Genomic DNA, 24,360 nt, shown 5'->3' on the forward strand with positions numbered 1-24,360 from the left:
TGTCGATTCCTTTCAGTATTTTGAAGGTCTCGATCATATCCCCACGCAGTCTCCTTTTCTCAAGGGAGAACAATCCTAGTGTTATAAGTCTATCCTCGTATTCCAGTTTCTCCATACCCTTCACCAGTTTTGTTGCTCGTCTCTGCACCCTCTCCAGCAGTTTTATATCCTTCTTTAGGTAGGGAGACCAATGTTGGACGCAGTATTCCAAGTGTGGTCTGACCATTGCCCTATAAAGCGGCATTATAACTTTCTCCGATCTACTCGAGATTCCTTTCTTTATCATGCCCAACATTCTATTTGCCTTCTTTGCCGCTGCCGCGCATTGTGCCGACGGCTTCAGGGTCCTATCTATCAGTACACCCAGGTCCTTTTCTTGTTCACTCTTCCCCAGAGTTGCACCTGACATTGTATACTCGTATTCCTTATTCTTATTGCCTAAATGCATTACCTTGCATTTCTCCACATTGAACTTCATCTGCCATTTCTCCGCCCATGTTTCTAACCGACACAAGTCGCTCTGGAGTTCCTCTCTATCCTCCTGCGATCTGATTGCCCGGCATAGTTTTGTATCGTCTGCAAACTTGATGATCTCACTGGATGTTCCTTCCTCCAGGTCATTGATATAAATATTAAAAAGGATCGGCCCAAGTACCGAGCCCTGGGGTACACCACTAGTCACTTTCTCCCAGTCATATACTAATAGTTTATTTTGGTGTATTATTCCCAGTTTTTGATGGCATGTTCTCAAACTTAAATTTTCATAGAGTATCTAGAGCAGAAATGGGCTATTTAGATCTGTGTATGTAAAACTGCTATAGTATTTCGTAAAGGCTCATTGAACACAAACTATCTGATATGCAGATACAATATCTACCAAAGCCCAGGCCCAAGTGATTTACACATCTTTTTGTGTAAATCTCAATGGGGAAATGTTTTTGATTAATCACATATTGTTGCAAGATACAGAGATTCCTATACTTTCAACGTCAGCCTAAACCACACCCTGAACATGTTCTTTTTAAATCTATTCATGTCATTGCCATTTATATATAAATAGCACCACCTACAAAATCGATACACTTTACCTTCTAGATTCTTTCAGAAAAAACAAAATTGATTTTAAAAAAATGACAATCTGTATGTTTAAGGTGAAAAATTAGAAGAATTAAAATACAAAAAAATTAAGGGCCTGTTTTACAAAGCCACACAGCAACAGCCCGAAGCCCTTTAAATCTCTGGGCTTCGGGGCCATTACCGCGCTGCAGCCGCTAGCGCGACTTTGTAAAACAGGCCCTAAAATTAGCAGTAAAATTACAGGGTACAGAGAGGATAAGGAGGACAGCCTGAAGGTTTTGATGCTACTCTTTATTGTCCTTGGTGGCTGTACACAATATATTTTGGTACTATTCCGCCTGTTTCTTCCAGGATTATACATTTTACTTGGAATTTTGAATATAATATTTGAATTGGGGAGATTCAATCTTAGGCGGTGGAGCTAGGGGTGATTGGGCTAAAGCTGCTCATTTTAGGGGAAAGCACAAATTAAACTAACACCTGTTGCTTCCTTGACATCCAACAAAAGTTGCAAAGCAAACCTCAGCAACTAATTGCTTCAAGACACTGAAACATTTGAAGCACGGTCGAGGTGCAAATTTTATTATGTTTCTGATGTTCTCTCCATATGGTTTGAGGTTCCCCGGATTGGCAAACTCTCCCACCAGATGAAAAAGCGCACATCAGAAGTCATTCTGGCTGCTCTTTGGTTGCCTTTGTTCCCGAGGTCTAATGAGTTTGCACTCTCCCGCTGAGACCATTCCCACCAACTCTGAGAGAAAATTACAGCAAGCCAAATGTTCCTAAGATCAGAGCACTAAAGTAATTAAGAGTGATTAAGTGTTAATTTTGCTTACAGGTGGGAGGGGAAGAATGAAAATGAAGTGGGCCGTTGCAAAGAAACTGGCAAGATCCATGTGACTGTTGATCTCAAGTACTACAGGCCGACTGAAGTGGTAAGAGGAGTCTCTTCTCACACTTTGCAAATGAATAATCCAGTCAGTTAATAAATTCTGCATTTGGTCAGTTTTGTGTGAAAGCCATCCTAATTGATCTCCTGCTGATAACTTTCAAGAGCTAGATATTAAGCTACCCTATCAGCCTGGCTGCTGGAATTTAGGGCACAAGTTTTCCCAGAAGCCTATGCAGATTTCAGATCTCTTGGTCAGTGGTTAACATGGAAATTCAGCCACAGCAAGATTTCTTGCAATATTATATAAGTAACAATAAAGACTGGCGCATGTAAATGGCTGTATACAGGTGTTTTCTATTAAACTGATAATTTAGCAGAATTAATTATGGTAGGTAATGGCTATCTAGTCTGCAAGGTTAAAATTCCTTCGCTTAAGAGTACAAATTCCCATATAAAATGGAACACCATCCGCCGCCCGCCCCTCCCCCACCCATCTTTTACCTGACTTCTGAAGCGTTTTGTTATTAGCGTCCTCCATAATTGTACCAAACATTTATATATTTATTTATTCATTTATTTAGCCCGTCCTCCCAAAGGAGCCCAGAACTGGTTACAAGAGAGCTAGCTTATAGCTGCTCCATGATCTTTTGAACGGAACCCCCCTGCTTTGGTCTCCCACATTGTTGCATAGGGACCCATTTGAATTTTGTGTGAAACAAATACCAATATTTAATGACTGGGTCCTTTCTGTCTTATAACTAAGCTTTGCAATAATCTCCATAGCCAGTGGCATAGTGCGGAGGGGGAGGTCCGCCCTGGATGCCATCTTGGTGAGGGTGCAGGTACCCGCCCTCCTTTCCACCCCGTGTACACGTCGCTTCCCTTCCCCCGTACCTCTGTAGCGTTCCTGGTATGAACAGCAACCCCCAAGCTGCTGTCACGACAGTATCAGCTCTTCCTCTGACGTCACTTCCTGGACACACACCTAGGAAGTGACATCAGAGGAACAGCCAGCACTAGCCCCCCCCCATCTTGGGGGTTGCTGCTCATACCAGGAACTTTATAGAGGTATGGGGGGTAGGGAAGTGGCATGCGCACAGCAGGAGGGGAAGGGCACCACTGCCCGGGCACCTCTTACCCTCGCTATGCCACTGGCCATAGTAACTGAGATTAGTAAATGTATACCTCAATAAACACAAATAAAATCTCACCATTCCCACCCTCATCGAAATTTGGATTTTATCTATGGTTGTTCCATGCAGATCACCCCCAATCTTAAAAGCCTGATGCTGATATACCACTTATAACAGGGTACTGTTTCCTGTAGCATAGTCACATTATGGCTCATGCTGGGTGACTCTGGGAAGGTGGCACTGTACTAGTCCCTGACATGGAGGAGGAAGAGGACATATTAGTTGATGCTAGAAGTGGAGGATAATCATGAGCACTGGGATCTTTCCTACTTCTCCCCACTGTAGCAGCGTGAGCAAGTGTGTGAGCTTGGATTGGGCAGACACAAACATTTAGAACGATGGAACCAAAAAAACGTATATGTTGCATAGGGTGTGTGCATTCACAGTGGGCCCTGTGCTAACATCCTGCTGTTAATGAAGGGGGAAGATGGAACTGGTTTTCATATGATTCAGAAAGTGGTTTGATATAATTAGACTGATTTCTGTATTTGATTGTTTGATTTTAATTATGATATTTAAATTTATTATGCTATATATATTTATTTATTTTTTTAATTATACATTTGTGTGATTTCAACTGCTGATAATTCACTTTCCCTCAGCTATCGCATCCGGGCACTCTATGCAGTAGGATCTGCCTCTGTTGTTCAGAAAATAACACGTCATTCATTTGTGAATTGTGCCATTGCTTTAAAATGCAAATATGCATCAAAAATCTCTACCTACAAGACTCCTTTATTAGATTTACCAGACTTTTAAAAATATTTGGCAAACATCCAAATAAATATCAGGGAATAACAGCAATAAAACGCTTTGGGGGCTAGATAGAACGGAACTCTTATTGGGTGGGGGGAGGGTCTGATTACACTTGATAAATTGGGCTTTTCTGGGTCACTTGAAGAACTCTTCCTCCATGTTTACTTTTCTCCAAAGGGTGGATACAAGTGATCAATTAGTGCCTTTGTGCGGAATGATGGGGAAAGTTGATTCTGCTAAAGCAGATGTCTTACCTGAAAACATTCCTCATCTGTTTATCAAAGGAGCCAGCAGAAAGACGCAGAAAGAAAGCTGATCAAAGATTAACGCAAGGGAAACATTAACTTTTTTTTTGCCAAGGCCTCATAAAGAAACTTGTAAAGTCTTATTTCATTGTAAGGCACAATAGTTCTTTTCTTTTTGCTGTCTTAATTCTGCACTATCTCAAGATTGAACTGCTAGGGCAGTGCTTTTTAGGGAATTAGAAAGGGCGGAGTATAGCAAAATCCACTGGTTTTATTTGATCATACTGGGGAAAAAAAATCAGTCTTCATCTGAACATCTACAGCAGTGTTGCTGTACTTGTCAATGTTTATTTGGCAGAATACATTTTGTATTTCACTTATTCAGAAACTTTTCGTTCTTATGAACTGTTGCAATCACAGGTTTAAAGGATAAAACTGCTTTACATGCCAAATGGGTAAAAATAAATCATGCTGGTTAATGTTAACCTGCCAAGAAGCCAAAGGGTGTTATCATCAACCCAATGGCTCAGTGACTGCTCATGTCTCCTAGATCAGAAGAGTGTTACATATCAGTGGCAGATTTTCAGAGCCCAACCTTTCAGAGAGCTGATGTGTGTGATATCCTAGGGAGATCAGAAGAAAATTGGCTTGATTACATTAAATTGGCCCTGCTTCTTGATGGCCTACTCAGGGCACCTGTTACAGTTGTCTCCGAGGTTGTGAACTGGCCATATGGTTGTTGAAAGAAAGCAGCGAAGAGGAAGGGATTTGGGATTTACCTCAAACCTTTTTTTGAATTGTAGTTCAAGTTGAGTTACATTCAAGTACAGTAGATATTTTCTTGTCTCCATAGTCTGTTTGAACCTGAGGTAAGGGAGAATTTTCAAGAGCGCAAGGAACCTCAATGGATTGTAACTGGGTTTCCTTGGATTTCAGCCCACAGCTCTAACCATTAAGTTGCTTCTCCATCAGCACATTGGAGAAAAAAAGATTTGTTAAATCCCATTTATAGGCTCCCCCTATGGAACTGTTTCTGTTTATCATGTTGTAAGAGTCAAAGGGTCATGGATTTGATTTACCGCCTTTCTGTAGAATCAAAGCAGTCTACATACAGTCGACTCCGCTTAAGTGCAAGGCCTCCAGACTGGACCGCCACATGCGCTTAGACAGAGTGTGCACGTAATCAGAGTACCACTTTTTAGTCATGAAAAATCACAGTACGCTGTAGTCAAATGCAATAAAACTTTTATTCAGCAAAAAACATACCAAATACAATTTAACACGGTTCAGTTATAGAAACAGCACTGATCCGTCTAATGCAATACACTGTAAACCTTTTTTTAAACCAACATTCTACTGAAATAATCAGTCATTGTTTTCTGCATGCAAATTGCACGATTCAGGCTGTGTATCTGACTACTGATGCTGTAAAACTGGCCATAGTCGTGACATCCATTTATCTCCAGATAACAACGCAGCGTATGTAGGGACTTCACTGCATCTGAGAAGGAAACAATCTCTTCAGGCGTTTTATTAGTCGTGATGACCGCAGTAGTATCTCCGTCCTCATCAGACTTGGTTATCTGCAGTGTCCTTTATGACTGTACAGATATCAGATTTAGTGCTGTCAGATGATGAGGGCACATTGTTGTCAATGGCGACATACAGCTCAAACTGTTGTGTCGAGAGTCCAACTGGGAGTTCAATGGACGAAGTGTCAACTTCAGTTGTCTCATCAAATGTGTGAATGGAGCTCGCCCGTCGATAGCAATTTGAAATAGTTGATGATGAGACTCGACTCCACGCCTCCCGTACCATGTGAAAAGAGTCGAGCGCCGTCATCCAGTATTGTATGCGCATATGCCAGGCAAACAGCACACTATGGGCTAGATTCACTGAGCCCACCGATCGTGTCCCGACCACTTTGCGACCCCGACCCGATTCACTAGCCTTCCTCACAATCCAATCCCAATCCGCGCATGCAAATGAGGGGAAGAGCATCCAAAAGTAGGAAGGCAGCGATTCACAAAACAAATTCAGGAACACCGACTGGGCTGGCCGATCAAAAAAGAAGCGACTGCTGAGGACCAGTCGCTCACGTCCTTGCCGACTGTCCTCGCCCTGAAATCCCAGCCCTGCAGCCCTGAAACCATCAAAAAAGTGCCCTGCTCTCTGCCACTCTGCTTTCTTCTGCCCTGCCACCCTGCGTCTCTGCTCTCTTCCGCCCTGCTGCCCTGCTCTTTGCCTCCCTGCCTTTCTGCAATCTTCTGCCCTGCCGCCCTACTCTTTGCCGCCCTGCCTCTCTGCAAGCCTGTGTTTTTAACCCGTGGGTTAAAAGCGGGGCTGCACTAACATTGTTGCCCCGAAATCCTTGCGACCAGGCATAGAAGTGATTACTCGCTTTACCTCTGGCCAAGCCCCCCTTGCAGCATGTTCTGTTCCATTAAAGTCCCCCCCCCTCTTGTGCAGAGAGCAAGCACATGCACATACCACTTCTACAGGCAAGAAGATGGTCTGCGCATGCGTCAGGATCATTTTGCAGTGATCAGTGTGGGCCGTGCCAACGATCGGGTTAATTTGCATGAGGACTGGTAGAGAATTGGCTGCCTGGATACTAATTGTTGAGCAAGTCAATATTTGGTGTTATCTGTTTGGCTATCTTTCCATTGTTCTTTGTATGGATTACATTGAATGGCTCCTGTTGCATGGGGATATGCCGAAACACGGACTGTCGGGTCCTTCAATATTTATTTATTTATTTGGTTTTATATCCCGTCTTCCCCAAAGACCTCAGAACGGGTTACATTTTAACAGTTGTAGTATTACAATATGCTGTTACACGAGTACCCTTGGAACATTGCATTGCATTACAGCTTTTCTGGATGGGGGAAAGATACAAGCTTACAAGATAACAACATTACAAGGGTATCATATGAAAAATCAAGAATCTCTAGTATCATCATCCATAGCATACAGATTTTTCTGGCTGGGGAAACGATTGTACAAATATACAAGATAACAACATTGCAAGGGCATCATTTGTACATAAATGATGAAGAATCCTCTAGTATCATAGGCCATGGGGTGTTCCGCTGAGGCAAATGCGGAGGGATGGAGAAGGGTAGCTTGAGGTCAAGAGAAAGTGTTTAGGTAAAGATATGGGTTTTAATGGCTTTCCTGAAGTTTAACAGTCTCTCTAGGATCTGATATGCAGAGGGAGGTTGTTCCACAGGTTTGGGAGGAAGTAAAAGTAAGATTGCTTTTGGGCTGTTTGGAGCTGAAGGGCATGTCCTGAGGGTGCATGTAGGTGTACTTTACCCTGGAAGCATAGCGCTCACCTTAGTGTAGAGAAGAACTTTGAGTGAGAAGTATCTGGGTACCATGTTGTGGAGGGATTTGAATACCAGACCTTTGAAGATACAGTGTTTGGCTATGGGGATCTAATGGGCTGTGATCGGGGCTGGGGAGACGGGTCATAGGCTTTTAGGTTTTTCAATAGCCTAATTACTCATTTTGAAGTCATTGTAGTCACTGGATTTTTTTTACTGTTAGACCATTAAATAAATAAATAGTGTGTTGAGGTAGTCCAAGCTTGAGAGGACAAAAGCATAGAGTAGTTGGGTGAAGTCCTGTTCAGAGAAGTATTTCTTATTTTTTGCAGTTGTCAAAGATAATAGAACAAGAGGAAACCACTTTTGAGATGTGGTTGGAGAGTGATAGGTTTGAGTCAAGCAGCTTCATACTTCATCTTTTGCAGTCAAGGTAGGTGATTCCCAGTTTAGGGATGGGCAAGTGAAGGAGCATTTTTCTTTCCTGATCCATAGTAGTTCCATTTTCAAGGTGTTCAGTTGGAGTTTGTTCGTAGTCATCCAAAGTTTAATTTCAGAGAGGCAGTTATGTAGGCTTACGATCTGGCTGTCACAGTTTGACTGCTCAGGACTTGAAAGCCCCTTGTGCTTCTTGGTTGTTTTGTACTTTGACTGCCTCTCTATTTTGACTATCAGAATGAGGAAACATTTGGTGTCGACTGGTGCTGCTTGAGAGTTTGACAGGAACACAGAGTTCGTCTTTAAGCCTTAGCATTTGTGCCTGTCCTGGACTTGGGAGAAAATGTTGCCACTGTGGAAGAATGTCTGCCCGAAGAGCTACAGCCTCTGCTGAACTGGTTCATGGACAGCTACATCAGTCGCCCAGATAGGAGAGGAAATGGTAGACGTGCTCCTATGTTTCCTCCATCCATGTGAAAAGTTCTTGACAGAATGTGGAGCCCTGAGGATCACACTAACAATCATTATGAAGCTGCTCATCATCGCCTCCAAGCTTAATTGGGAATGTGCTATCTGACCATCTGGAAGTTCATTGATGGCCTCAGAAAAGTGCAGAAGGGCAGAGATGCCTTTTACGAATTGCTCGTTTCAGAACACCATCCCCCTGTCAAGTTGAAGAAATACTGCAGAGCTGATGAACATATTTCCAAGATTGTGTCTGATTATGACAATAGAAGCAAGATAGAATACTTATGTGCCTTAGCTCACAATTATCAAATAGCTTAATCAAATGTTTTTCTAAAAATATCTTTAATAAAAAGATTTTTTTCTATATCTTACTATTGCATTTTTTATACTCAGTTGAATTTGTTTAACTTTTCAAAATACTAAACACATTAAAATGTGTTAATAAATGTCTCCACATTCAGATTGTGCCATAGTTCACAATTAAAAGGAATGATGAAATAAAACCAAATATGTTAATAAAATGTTTTTTTTTATGTCTTCCTGTTGCATTAGTTTAAGTTAACAATTTTTCTGTGTTCAGTTGTCCTGTGGTGAGCTGGCCTTGTTCACATCTCCTGTAGTCAGTTGGCTGTAGTCAGTTGTCCCATTCCCTTGCAAAGACAGTCCTCAGCCAAGGCTTGTAGATAACAGCTCCCTCCAGGGTCTAGTATTGCATATGCTGAGTCTGGCCAGGAGGTGTAGCACAGAACTTTATAGCAGGCTGAGAAAATGGCACAGAGTGAATATTAATATTAAGGAGTGGAAGAAACCTAACACAAGCACTAAGGGGTCCTTTAATCAAGCCGCGCAAGTGGGGTTAGCGCGTCAGACATTTCATCACGCGCTAACCCCCACAGCTGGCTAAAAATCTAATGCCTGCTCAATGCAGGCATTAGAGGCTAGCGCGGCAGGCGGTTTAACGCGCGGTATTGCGCACGTTAAACCCCTACCTGAGCTTGATAAAAGAACCCCTAAATTTAAACTTCTCCATCAAAATACTCTAAGGGCTCCATTTATCAAGCCGCGCTAGCGGTTTGATGCACGTAATACCGCACGCTAAACCGCCGGCTGCGCTAGCCGCTAATGCCTCTCTTGAGCAGGCGTTAGTTTTTAGGCCAGCGCGGGGGTTAACACGTGATGAAACGTCGCGCACGTTAACCCCGCTAGTGCGGCTTGATAAAAGGAGCCCTAAATAACCACTATGATCACTCTCATAGCAGAGAAGGAAAAAGCCTCAGATTATGGAGTGTCAGCAACAGTGACTTTATCATCACACACATCACAGGCATTAAAAAACCTTCAGTGCTCCTTATGAAATATTGTAACACCCTTATGCTTAACCTCTATGCTTTTGCAACACCTCCCCTTCCTCCAGGGGGGCTGTGTTATGTATTTAAAAAAAAAAAATCGTTTTGGAGTTTTTTGCAAAAGCATATAGGTATATTAGCTCATCTGTACATCTCAAGTAATTAACAGCACAGAATCAGGATGATTATTTGATACATTGCCATATACCTAACATATGCTAAATGGAAGAAGGTTTTACAAAAATCATAGTTAAATATGCCGACTGTCACAGCAAAATGATGGACTGGCAGGAAGGCAAAATAAATACAACTGCTCCGTTGCTTATCAGGGGCAAAACCAAATGTACAGTTCATGTGGTGATACTATTTTGAGTGAAACAGATGCAATCTTTTTAAATATATCTTTTTATTAATTATTATTATACAACAAAAATTACTACCCTATTCCTGTTCCCCAGACGCAAACTGAAATAAGCCAGAAAGGCTCTGTTCTTAAAGGACTGATGCTGAGAACGTCAAACTGGGGATAGGTATCTTCTCTCATCTTGGTTTTATTCTGTATGAGCTGTGAGCCTCCAAATCCGTAATCTTTGGCATGAGTCCCTGGATCCAATTTCCATGAGTTGGGGGAAAGATTAGTACACTGGTGGTGAATGTGCAGTTGTAACCTGAAGCGGTGTGTTGGGTATTAGCAAAATCTCAGGTGAGTGATAAGAGCAAGTTTTGTGCTCACAGTTATGCGATAGGTTCTGCCAAGCCCTCTTTTTATATCACATAATGTCATCACTAGGTATATGCTCTGGCATGCACTATCCCTACAGAATGGCTCTTCCTCCAGTTATAAGTCTGACATGTATTTTGTTCTGTGCATGGTCAGGAATGGATTAAGGGTGCCTTGGGTGACGGTCAGTTCTCTAGTTCTTTTCCTCCATGCCCTTCACATAACTCTGTATTGGCTCCCCTCTAGTCTGAGGCCCCAAACGGCCGCCCTGCTCCTTAATCCGTCACTGGATGTAGTGAAAGAGGCAACCACTGCAGCATTTCATGGGTTACAAAGGAAGAATGTGCAGAGGCCGCACCGCAGAAGGGCGAACCATATGAAGTTATGCCATAGCTGACATCTGAGCGCAGCCTTGTCAAGACCATAACACCCTCCTCCCTATCTCTCTTGCTTAGGCATAGATTATTTCTGCATATTTAGGTTTTTGCAAGCTGTGTAAAGGAAAATGAAAGGCAGGTGGGGTCTTCTTCTTGAAGGAGAGAGTAGTCATTTCAAAAACAGAGCAATGAAAACAAACATGATTTTATATTACACTGGTGTGAGAATGAGCATTTGGAGAATAACAGGTTCTTGGGAAACCTTCAGCTAGTCCACTCACACTTGGCCTTATCTGTAAAGAGGATTCTTCCATTATATGGTATATGGAAAAAATTTAGCAGGAATCTCTGACTCTTGGGCTGTTTTGGTTTTTTTTTTTAAAGCAAGCTATATTTGCTGAAAGCTACGTGGAGTATGAAGGTGGTCAGTCAGACTGCAATGGTAGATCTTCCCAATCATCATTGTAATAATGAATGGGGTGAAAGCAGATGCTTCTGTAAAAGTATTGGAATGAAAGCAGGGTAGCAGAATGAATGGGCGTTCTCAGGTTTATCGCCTGCTTTGCTCCAAATGGGAAATGAAAAAATAGCTGGACTTGTAGAGCAGTTTCTTAGACAACTGTATAGTCAAGAAAATTAACTGATGTTGAATAATTATGATCAGCGTCTGTTTTTCTGCCTGAAAATTGCATGTGAATTAGTTGATATGGATTGCTCTCTACTCAGTTTAGCAGTCAGCACAGGAAATACTAGTTTCTTTAGTTACAGGTAGATCATATCATGACATTTAGCATGATCATTTCTTTATATATAGCGCTCTCACAGGCTGATGCTCAGAATTTCTGTGCTGTTCCCTATAGTGCAGGAAAATACAGTACTCCCCTGAAATTTGCGGGGGTTACATTCTCGGAGTGACTGCAAATGTTGAAAAACCGCAACTATCGGATGAGTACTGTAACTGTAATATTATCACTTAAAACCACAGCGCAGGAAGCGCTTGCAGTCACATCCCCTCGTCACTTGCATGCCCCTCAGCTGTCTGTCAGGGAATAAAAGGAGGAAAGCTGCGGCCAGTGACCTAAACCGCACGCTCCCCCCTCTTCCTTTCTGGCTCCGGCCCCATTCTCTCACCTCGCACGGGGCTCAGCTGTCATTCAGCCGCATGGTTCTCCTTCTTTGCAAGCACTGAGATCCCCATCAGGATTGGTTGGCAGCAGAGGAGAGATGTGAACTTTCCAGCTATTGGCTGCGCCGTGAGGTAAATTATGCAGGGGGTGAGGGGGAGGCAGAATTTGTTTGATGAGGGAAAAACCGCAAATTACTGATTCCGCAAATTTGGAACCGCAAATTTGTGGGGGTATACTGTACCATGGGAACAGCACAGAAAAATAACCTCCCAGTGCTCAACACTAGTAGCATGCAAATTATATGTACGCTGTTAGACACTTCTGGTGTTGGCCACACCTACTTTGGCATTTGGAGGCCTAAAGCACCTACATCGTGTAATTCTGGTGCCTTTTCTTTAGGCACCAATAGACGCTTTAATCTCATTTTTTACTGTGTCTAACGGCGTTCTTCAATTTTTGGATAGGGACTTTTATACTGTCTTTTTGTAGTTACACAACCAAAGCGGTTTTACATACAGGTATTCAAGCATTTTCCCTATCTGTCCCGGCGGGCTCACAATCTATGCAATGTACCTGGGGCAGTAGAGGATTAAGTGACTTACCCAGGGTCACAAGGAGTAGCATGGGGTTTGAACCAACAATCTCAGGGTGCTGAGGCTATAGCTCTAACCACTGAACCACATTGGGGGACATAGGGGGACAATGAGATTAAAGCATCTATTGGTGCCTAAAGAAAAGGCACCAGAATTACATGATGTAGGTGCTTTAGGCCTCCAAATGCCAAAGTAGGTGTGGCCAACACCAGAAGTGGCATTAGGTGGCCTAAAACACCTACGTAGGTGCGATTCACGCAAAGAGAGGCACTGGAAATGCCTACATTTTCAGCACCGTTCTTTCCCGTAGGCACAGTTCTGAAACTGGCAACGATGCATGATGGACACGCAATCAGCGGCCGCTTTTAAGGCAGCCACCCATTTCAGTGCTGGTTACAGAATCCAGTCCTTGGTGCTCAGCATCGGAGTTATTTTTCTGTAAGAGGGTAGAACACGTGTGGCATTTGCGCACAAGAACTGTATGATAGGGAATGGCTGTGGTCTCCGTTCTCACGATTGCGCACTTCATACAAGGCAATTGTCTCATTGGTTGCAGAAGAAAGCGAAACCGAGAAGGGAGGGGTGTGCTGAATTGAGCTAGCTCCAGAGCTATGTCTAAAGTACAAAGCCCCTGATAAGTCATGCCTCGTTCTGTACCTTCCCCCATTTCACAGGGCCTAGATCCTACTGAAACCAGGTATAATTCCCAGCACCCAGTTTGGGCACACATCTCCAGTATTCTATAACACTGGAGATGTGTATTCTATAACACTATGTGCAAATTTAGAAATGTCTTTGATCCACCTATGTATCTCCATAGCCACACACCCTTTTGAGTTGCTTGGCATGGGATTTGGGCACACATAGCAAGATGCACATGGAAGTCCAAATTGGTATTAATTAGCCTATATAGTTAGGTGCATATCTTTGATCGGCTCCCAAATATTGACACCCAATTTTGTACACCATATATATATATATATATATATATATAAAATTTATTTATTAAAAAATTTATATACCACATCAAACTATGCAGTTAACATATTGATTGCACACATAATATCCTAATCGCCCTTTATTCGCATGCATATGAACAAACAATAGCCAAACATCAGGAATAAAGCTGTAAAAGGTGCAAGACCAGATATTCGTTAGCACTGTATCTTACAGGAAGAACAGAAATAGCAACATTTTCATAGGAAAGCATTAACAAAAAGCTGTGTTTTCAACATTTTCTTGAAGTTGATCTTTCCAGCACAAAATGGCAGCATTCCAGGCAGAGCATTCCAAAGTTTGACACTCGCCACTGAGATCACTGATGCTCCAATTCTAGCATGAGTAATAGGCATCCTACCCTCTAAGCTCAATTTCATTGTTTTTTCAGATCTTAGATTTCTTCTAGGTTGGTAAATGTCAAACAATTTTTGTAGTACCCTAGGAGCAATATGGTACAATATCTGATGAATGATTGCAATGATCTTAAAATGTATTCTTTGCTGAATAGGCAGACAATGTAATTGTTTTAATATAGGAGATATATGTGAGCTCCTAGGAACCTCTGTAATCAATCTAGCAGCTGAGTTGATCAGCATCTGCAGTGCCTTCAATTTCCCTTTAACAACTCCTAGATACAGTAAGTTACAATAATCCACTCTACTCAATATTAAAGCTTGGACCACACTACGAAAATCAGATACTGGTAATAATGGTTTCAGTCTATAAAGTAGCTGTATTTGCATATAGCCTACCCTGATCGTTTTCAAAATTTGCTTTCCCATCGTCAGACAGCTATCCAAGCACACTCCCAAGATGGTCATCTCTTTTTTCACCGGCAATTTCTCCCCCATCACCACCACATTATCTATCTCAAAGTTGTCTCTTTGACTTTTTACCACCATTACCTCTGTTTTGTTGATGTTTAACTTCAAATCATGTTCATCTATCCCAAAACTGTTTCCATATATCTTTGCAGGCACGATTGTATGTTGGAAACACCATTAATCGGGAAAAAGAACAGAATATAATCAGTGTATATTCTGTGCTGTGTACTCCCATCTCTTTAAACTTTCTCCCCAGAGAGGATATATATATATTAAACAAGATTGTGGAGAGGGCTGATCCCTGAGGGACCCCTCTTTTAACCCCAATTATTCGAGACACAGTTTCTTTACTCCTTACCCTCAGCGCTCGTTCCTTTAAATAAGATGAAAAGCATTGCAAGACCTTCCCTGCTATTCCCAACATTTCCAACTTTCTCAGCAAGGTGTCCAGATTTAAATTGTCAAATGCACCAGAAACATCTAAGGATACCAGAAGAAATTTGTCCCATTTATCAATTCCCTCTCTAAAGACCTGTAGATTTTGGGGGTTGGTATAGAAATAGGGATGAAACAGAAAAAAGTTAAACATATTGCAAATAGTTCACTCTCAGAAGAAATTCTGAAATACTGTAGATTCATCCAGAAGAGTTCAGAATTGAATGAGAGAGTCCAAGACACAGTTCCAAGAAATATAAACTTCAGCAACATAAAGCACTGACATAAAAATATAAGCTTTTAGACGTATTTATTAAAGGTACAGAGGGCCGCAAAGAACTGTTTCTTGTAGAGGTCAGAAAAGCACACAAGTGAGCTGGTTCATAGAAAATATGAGCTTAGGAGAGTTAAGTTCGATAATACAATTACAGGGAATGTTAAGCCAAAACAGCTTCCAACTGCTGAACCTGAGATTTTAATTCTATTTCTTAAACGTTGCAAAGCTCGGGGGGGGGGGGGGGGGAGACAACTGTGGTAGTCCCTATTAAAGGTAGGGTGAAGTTCCCTCAGTATCCCCACTCTTCTCTCACCCTTTTGTTGAATTTCGCTGCCGCCATTGCTTGCAGAGCAACTGTACTGTTTTGCTTTGGGATTGCATAGCTGTCAGTGAACTTGAGGTGCACAGGCCCGGATTCTGTATAGGACGCCCAGTTTCAGAAGCCGCCTAAGCAACTTTTGAGAATTGCACACAGACGTCCTATAGAGAATCGTGCCTAAGCCCGCTTAAGAACCTGATTCTCTAACCAACGTCCATGTCACAGGTGCCGGTTAGAGAATCGGGTTACCCTTGAGCTTGTTGTGGCAAGGGATCTCCCTGCTGTGATAAGTTTAGTGGCAGTCCATCCCCGCCCCCCGTGAAGACTACCAAGCAGGAGGGGTGCACAATTCCTACTGCTGGAATCCCACCCCCCACCCTTCTCCCGAACATCACTGGCAGGAGGGATGCTGCTGGAAAAAATAAAAATCCTTGCCACGATAAGCTCAGTGGCTGCGGCTGTTTACAATATAGGTCAGCATTTTGCTGGCCTACATTGTACGTGTCTACCGCGGGTCTAGAGAGGTGCATACAGCTGCCTAGGCCCACCTAAGGCTACTTCTGGGCCAAGGCACACCCATGCCTAGCTTTAGGTGAGCTTAGGCGGGCTTGCGCGCCTCCCTAGGCTCCCGGAGGCGCCTCCAATGTAGACAGCTTGCCTCTGGAGATATTTGTTTTAAAAAATGTGCATCCCAATTGGCTGGTTAGGCAACAGTTGGCCACCTACAATTGGGATGCTATTTCTAGAATGTGGCCCACAGTATTCAAATGCCCATCTTATTGTCAGGTGACTATCCAAAGCATAAAGGAATTTGTATAGGCCTGAGAGACTCACCTAGAGCTGCATGCTGTTGAAAAAATACAGAGTAGCTGTCCCAGAAGATGCTCCAGCAGCAAGACTCTGTGGATGGTGAGGGAGTATTAACTCTGTGGAGATATGGCTTGGAGAGACAGGGACAGGATGATGGGAATTGAGACTGGCTAAGATATGGTGGGAGAGAATGTATTGGGGAGGGGAGTTCTGGAAGAGAGAGTGTTAGAGGAGATAAGATGGGCTTAGAGAGAGAGCAAGTCTGAGGAATCAGACGTTTATCTGAGTGTGCTTAAACATCCAAACTGGATGCATCATTGCAAGGGGACCTCTCTATTCTATTCTCTCGGATTTATAAACTGTTAAATCCCAATAGGTTCAAAGAGGTGTATAATCATAGCCCATGCCTAAGTGAATATTATTCAAGGATTTCTACATAAAAACACATAGTACACTATGAACTAATTAAAAGCTGTAACAAACTACTCAACAAGCATAATATTTCTGAAATAAATACATTTTCAAACTTTTATGGAAAGAAAAATAGAAGTGGTATTGTTTAATAGATATAAAAAGTTAATTCCATATCAAAGTAATCTGATACACAAAAAGAGGTATCGAAAACATTTTTGAAACATACACCTTTGAAGTTTGGGAAACCTAATAGATGACCATCGATCATTCAAGATCTTTTCCCAGCATCTAGCAGTATAATTAACTTTATTAAAAATAAAATTATTCATGTGCAAAACACGCCAATGTAAACATTACTCTCGTTTCAAAAGTAGCTCTCTCAAATTTCCTAGAGCCATAAATTAGTTTAGCAGCAATATTATGTATAAGTTGAATTTTCTCATTAATTTGGTTGAGATACTGACATATAATGAATTACAATAATCTAATTATGATCCTATTAAATGTTGCACTAAATAAGCAAAATGATCCATAGAGAAACTGGGCCAAATAAATTTAAGTTGTACAGGGTTTTATTTCTTTTCTTTGTTTTATTGGCCAGGGTGCTGGGCACTCACTACCACTTTGTCCAGCAATGTTTCTGGCTCTCACACTGAAGTCTTTTTGCCAATGTGACCCCTGCTTCTAAAAATAGTAAAGATTAGTGTCTTAGACTGAAGATAGTAGAACAACGTACAAGGGTGTGAAGCTTTCCACAAGGCACTGTACGTAAGACGTCTGACAATTAAGTTTGCAAAGAAAACGTGCTACATACCTCATTGCTGAATATCACTATGGTTACCTTTGAAGTACTCCCCATTGTGAAGCTATGCACCGATGCCAGTGCCTAGTCCACCCTTCAAATCAATTTTGGAACTCTTTTTTTTTTCTGGAATGCACATCAGAGATGTCGCCATATTAACCCTTGATGTCCTGATTGTCATCAAAATGTCTTCCTTTTAATATTTCCTTTATCTTCGGGTAAAGAAAAAAGTCTTGGGGAGCCAGATCAGGTGAGTAGGGAGGGTGTTCCAATACAGTTATTTGTTTTCTGTCTAAAAACTCCCTCACAGACAATGCTGTGTGAGCTGGTGCATTGTCGAGATGTAAGAGCCATGAGTTGTTGGCGAAAAGTTCAGGTCATTTTCGTCTAACTTTTTCACGCATCCTTTTCAGCACATCCAAATAGTAAACTTGGTTAACTGTTTGTCCAGTTGGTACAAATTCATAATGAACACTCCCTCTGTTATCAAAAAAGGTTAGCAACATTGTTGTACTCTTGATTTGGACTGGCGGAACTTTATTGGTCATGGAGAGTTGGCTGACTTCCATTGTGCGCTTCGACACTTTGTTTCAGGGTCATATTGGTACACCTGTGTTTCATCACCAGTGATAAGATGTCCCAAAACATTGTCTTGCCTCTCCAAAAGGTCTTGGCAAGCTTCAACTCTCCTTTGCTTTTGTTCATCGGTGAGTTCCTTTGGGACCATTTTTGCACACACCTTTCTCATGCTAAGATTTTCAGATAAGATTTTCCTGTTTCTCTATTGATGTTTACTTCAAGGTACTGACTTACCGTAGTAGATAAGAACACAGAGTGGTAGAAAACTGGAACGCTCTTCCGGAGTCTGTCATAGGGGAAAACACCCTCCAGGGATTCAAGACAAGTTCCTGCTGAATAAGAACGTTCGTAGGTAGGACTAGTCTCAGTTAGGGTGCTGGTCTTTGACCAGAGGTCCGCCGCATGAGCGGACTGCTGGGCATGATGGACCACTGGTCTGACCCAGCTGCGGCAATTCTTATGTTCTTATGCTATTCTTCTCACAGTCAGCTGACAATTTTGATGCACAATTTTACAAATTTTTGCAATGTTTTCATTAGTTCTGCTAGATACTTGTTCCCCTGACCTTTCTTCATCAGTGATGCTTTCCCTTCGGGAAAACTTTTAATCCATTTGTACACTGCTGTTTTCTTCAAGACATTATCCTTATAAACTTGGATTAACATGTCCCTGATTTCACTTCCACTCTTGCCAAGTTTAACAAGAAATTTAATGTTTTTTCATTGCTCTAGTTCAAGCTCCAACATTCTTGTGATGGCACACAAAAACACACAACAATAATGAACGCCACTCAGCAAGACATTGCCACACATCGACATAAACGCAGCTGTGAGACACCGGTATACAAAGGTTATGAAACTTTACTAAGTTGTTTGTACAGTGCTGCCAACGTAAGTGCACGGAGGCAAGTTCGCAAACTTAATTGTCAGACCTCGTATAGCAAGAAAGCATCAGTGGCTAGTTAGCTGAAACACAGCAGTATAAGCAGGCATGATTAGCTCAACTGGCAGTCACTGTTTGCAGAGGGTTTTCGTGATTTCCCCTGGTGGGTTTGCATGAGATATATTTGCATGTACTGTTTTCATTGTTTGCAAATAGATCTCATCTGGGTTCATTTGGGAGATCCTGAATACCCAACCTGGCGAAGGCCGAGGATGGACACCCCTGCACTAAACCATCTCTCTCCCTTTCAATATGTTCAAAATTCTGCTGCATGACTTTATTCTGTGAGAGCTGCCATACTCATATTACCCCTCTCCTTAAGTCAATTCATTGGCTCCCCATCCATTTCTGAATACAGTTCAAACTCCTCTTACTGATTAAACCCTCAGTATCTCTCCTCACTTATCAGCCCTATCCTCCACCCCTTTCCCGTGAACTCTGTTCATTAGGTAAGTCCCTCCTATCTGTACCCTTCTCCTCCACTGCCAACTCCAGACTCTGTCACTTCTATCTTGCTGCACCATATGTTTAGAACAGACTGCCTGAGTCATTACATCAGGCTCCGTCTCTAGCAGTATTCAAGATGCTTTCAACTCCTAACTCCCACTCACTGTAAGATATCTAAGTCCATCCTTTCTGCAAGGAACTCTCCAACCCTTATACTGTATATCCTGTCTGTCTGTCCAAATTAGATTGTTAGCTCATCTGATCAGGGACTGTCTATTACATGTTAAGTGCTGCGTACACTTTTCAGCATTATAGAAATGATAAATAATAATAATAATAGGATTTTACCCTAACTGGATAGAAGTTAACTGTATTTCAATGATGGAGTACCTCTTCTAATTCAGAATTTGCTTGTTGTGAGTCAGTGTAGCTCTGTGGTCATACAGCTTTTTTGACTCCGGGCAGCAGCTAGCCAGTGAATGATAAAACCCAAGGGAAAGGATGTGCTCTTTTTAAATTTCATTTATTTGATTTTCCCTCCAGAGCTACCTTCCCTATATATCCAGAACTAGATGAGACCTTCCGCGACCCTGCTTTCCTGTCTGAAAAAGGAAGTCTCACAGAAATATACTTGTGTACTTTTTTTGTTTTACATACCTTGGGGAGCATTTGAAATAGGCCTCTCTTTTTTTTCCTTGGCATTTCCCCACATTTTGCTGTGTGTTAGTCTGATTTTGCTTATTTTAATGCAGCAGCTACACTGGATTTTCAGTTCAAATGGAAAAAAATATCCCTCTGTGTTTCTGTGACATGTCTTTTTACTCTCAACTACTGTGCTTACCCGAAAATAAAACACGGTCTTATATTAATTATGGGCCCATAAAAGGCACTAGGTCTTATTTTCTGGGAGGTCTTATTTTTTTATGTACAATGATTATCTCGCCCTTCCTCTCCTCCATCCCAATTCTTCCTATTTCCTTCCTTTCCTTTTCTAATCCCTTGTCTTGGTCTCTGAAGATCATCTAATAGGGATTTGATGACTGTTTCCATTCCATAATGGAGTTAGCCAGTTTCTCTCTCCTAGCCAGTCACTGATCTTAACACAGACTGTTTTATAAGTTTTCTTAGAAGTGGGACGTTGGATACTAGCCAGTAACTTTTGAGCTTGTCCTGGATTAAGGTTGTAGTTTTTTTTTAGCAGAAGACATATCACTGCCCTCTTTAATGTTATTGTTAGTTGTCCACGAGAAAAAGTTAATATTTTTGTGGCCGCTTCTATAAGGCCCCTGTGTGCCCACTGTACTGTCTTTGATGGCAGGGTTCAAGAAAGGAAGCCCTCTGCTATTAGGCTAAAAAGTCCCTTAATTCTGTGTGAGCAGAGGGCAAGTTTGTGTGATCCTGGTTAATTGATAGACTACTGGGTGAGATCAGTGGTGTAGCCATTGGTGGGCCTGGGTTGGCACAGACCCACCCATCAGTGGCAAAATGTTGCGGCAGCTGGCGGGAATTCCCAAGCCCCGACAGCTGAAGATCTTCTCAAAGGTGCCCAGAAACACCTTTGCTCAGCTTCACAGTCAGTAACTGCTTCCTGATGCTGGCTGAAAAACAAGCAAACAAACAGTATGTGGAGGGTTCTGGCATTAGCAACTTAGGAAACAGCGGTTAACTGCCATTCTGACCACAGGTGTTTCTGGGCATCACTAGCTCAGGTACTTATAATTTCTTTTAAAAGTTGAGTTTAGAGGGGAACGCGTCTTGAGAGCGGGCAGGGGGTGGTGAGGATATTTAGAGCCAGATTCTGTAATGGGCGCCTAGAGTTAGGCGCAAATCGCATGTCGGTCACTCTTAGGTGCCCATTACAGAATCAGACTTAGCAATACCTATCTTAAAATTTAGGCACCTGTAATGTAGGCCAAGGTTTTAAAGACCTACTTTATAGGTGCCTAAGTCCTTACAGAATCACACCTAGTGGCGCCTAAGTTACTCTCCACTCCTAAACCTGCCTACTTTACTGTTAGGTGTCTATCTTTTGTAGAATCATGCCTAAGAAGATAAGCGCCTAGCCCAATTAATTTTTATTCAATTATGAGCTTGTTAAAGCTTCGTAATTAAAGTCAATTTGTCAATTAAGATAGGCGCCTAACTTTAGGCACCCTTTATAGAATTTGCTTCTCAGTGCCCACCTATTTCCTACTTAGACCCAGCCAAAATATACTCCCTGGCTACGCTTCTAGGTGAAATAGTCTGTAAATCCTAGCAGAGACCAAATTTTGCTGCAAAGTAAGCAGCAAATTCAATGCAGTTCAGATTTTGACTGGTTAGGCTGGTTCTGTTGTAGTGCTGTTTACTTTGCTGAATAACTGTTTGGGTGCTTTGTTAAATTGGCAGCCTGTTAAGTGCATTGAATGAAATATTCTTTTTTGGCACTGTTATGGCTTGGCAATACTTTCACGCTTTTCCTACAGTTTAGAAGTTTTCTTTAGGGCCTTAGCTACGTGTGTATGCCAAACATCAACCTACTCTGGCACTGAAGTTGTCTCTTCATCCACATGGGGATAGGCCAAGGCCTTTCAGAAATTCTCAGCAGTCAGATTTTTCTTGTCTCTTATCTCCTTCCAAACTCTGGAAGGTATCATCCACTTCAGGTCATCACATAGGAAAATTTGATTAGATAGTGTCTGATAGAGGTGTTTTTTCAAAACCGCAATCCCAGTGTTCACACAAAATCTAGTATGTGACACTTTTCATGGGTTTGAGAACAGTGCTGTCATTGTATCTAGGAAGATAGCTGTGGTGGTTGTCTCCAAATTGATCACCAGCCTAGGGAAGCTTGAGGTCATCTCTGTAATTAGATCAAAGCTGCAAAAATGATATGTTGCTATACCATGAGAAGCCCAATTGGTTTCTCCTCGTCTATCTGGATTAAAAGGGATTCAGATTCATTTAGTTGGGGGATAGTATTCTAGATCTTGTTTTCTGCCTCTCCACCCCCATCTTATACCCTGTCTGTAGACTTCTGTTCCCAAACCAAGCACATTTGTCTGCGAACTTAGGGGGTCTTTTACTAAGGCGAGCTAGCCGATTTAGCGTGGGCTAAATGCTAACACATTATATTCTATGGGCACGTTAGCATTTAACACACGCTAAATAAGCTAATGCGCCTTAGTAAAATACCCCCTTACTAATTTTCAGAAATAGATTTTTTTTTTTAAACTTTTTTGTTGTATTGTAATGTTTTAATGCATCTTATGCTGTTTTATTGTATGGTGGGGTTGTTTTTTGTTTTGTTTTTTTGGGGGGTTGTATAGTTAATTCCTGATAATCCTCACCTGAGTATTTTAGGAAAGGTATGAGATAAATGATTTCATTTATTGAATCTGACCCTCCCCCTAGCTCCCTTAGCTAGCCTAATAGAATGGTGGGACACATCCCAGAGCAGCCAACTGCTGATTCTGCTGGCAGCAGAATCTTTCCAGAGCTCACAGCACTGTTTCCTTGCTGCTGACTTCAAGTGACATGTTTTCATTAGGTTTACTATACTAGAACAAATAGTTCCAGGCAATTGGCATTGGTGAAAGGCACTCCTCCAGGTTTTCCTGATCTTGTGCAGCCTAGTTTGCAGTATACACAGTAGGGATGTGCATTTTGGTATCATTTTATTTTGTAATAATGTATAGTAGTTCATTTAGCAGATACTTTTATAACAAGACACTTAAGTTAATTAAATCAGTGCTCTGTGCAATGCGAGTAAATCCACTAAAAGTTCAAAAATTAACAAAGGCTTATCTGTGTTAGAAAATATCTGTCACACCAATGACTAAGAACATAAGAAGTTGCCTCTGCTGAGTCAGACCAGAGGTCCATTGCGCCCAGCGGTCCGCTCCCACGGCGGCCCATCAGGCCCATTGCCTGAGCAGTGGTCCTTGCCTATTTCTATAACCTATCTCTACTCCTATCCCTATAACCTAACCTCAACCCTTATCTGTACCCCTCAATTCCTTTGTCCTCTAGGAACCTATCCAAACCTTCTTTGAAGCCCTGTGACTTGTTCTGGCCTATCACAGCCTCTGGAAGCGCGTTTCATGTTCAAGGCTGCTTCAGGGTGTGAATACACTGCACAGACCTAGCAATAAAAACTATAATAACTTCAGAAACAGATACTGTATATGCATTTACATAAGTGCTGAAAAATACACTAGCTGCATTGTGCAAAGGAGAAAACAATGAAAAGTACCTGCGTTCTCAGAAACCACCTCAGTGATGTCTTGCTGCTTCACAAATGTGGCAACAAGAAGCTATTCAGGACTGAAAAAAGGGAAAGGGGGAATTGATGTCATATCCTCTTATCCCAAAATGCACCTGCTTAAAGGCAAAGGATAAACTAAAATGTAGCTGGAAGCTACATCAGTTCCCTAGACTGAATGCTGATCCCAGCAAAGAAGAACTCTATGCCAGCTTTTAATTTAGTCTTTCATATATCTTTCAGGCAAGAGAAAAAAAAATCAGCTGGGAATAATTCAGAGGCATCTATAATTACCTGGATAAAACAAAAAAATCTCAGGAGAGAAGGTCAATTCAAATCAATTCAAGCTTTTAAATTCTATCCCACCAGTTTTTCACAGTTCCATCCAGGGAACTACAATGATTCACTGAGGAATTGCCAGATGTCATCTACAATTCTTAAGATGATACATCAATCTCAATTAAAAAAAGACTTCATTCCAGCTGTCATTCCAAAGCACTTCTTTTTCCCTGTGCCCAAATTTGGAAACCATTTACTGAATCTTGTCTATGAGCATCAGGAGCAGCGCTGGCCATTCAGCATGGCTCACTGTGCTACAAACTGCTACTGCAGTTTGATAGAAGAGGCCCTAAAGTTGGAGAAACTCTGCGAATTGAAGTTTTTCCCATGAATCTGATTGTGCTTGATCAAAAAATAATTAAAAAAAA

At 41.8% G+C, this 24,360-nt stretch overlaps 1 protein-coding gene across 2 annotated transcripts in view; it reads left to right on the plus strand.

The window, feature by feature from the left end:
- GMDS (GDP-mannose 4,6-dehydratase) overlaps positions 1-24,360 on the plus strand; it is a 1,326,053-nt gene that overhangs the window by 1,107,969 nt on the left and 193,724 nt on the right. The window contains exon 9 of one of the 2 annotated variants that reach the window (XM_033934874.1): positions 1,916-2,012. The exons of the other annotated variant lie outside the window; for it this stretch is intronic. Coding sequence (XP_033790765.1) covers positions 1,916-2,012 — 97 coding nt within the window. The remainder of the gene's footprint in view (positions 1-1,915; positions 2,013-24,360) is intronic. 2 annotated transcript variants of the gene reach the window in all.

This window comes from Geotrypetes seraphini, chromosome 2 (assembly GCF_902459505.1).
Source record: "Geotrypetes seraphini chromosome 2, aGeoSer1.1, whole genome shotgun sequence".
Lineage (NCBI taxonomy): Eukaryota > Metazoa > Chordata > Amphibia > Gymnophiona > Dermophiidae > Geotrypetes > Geotrypetes seraphini.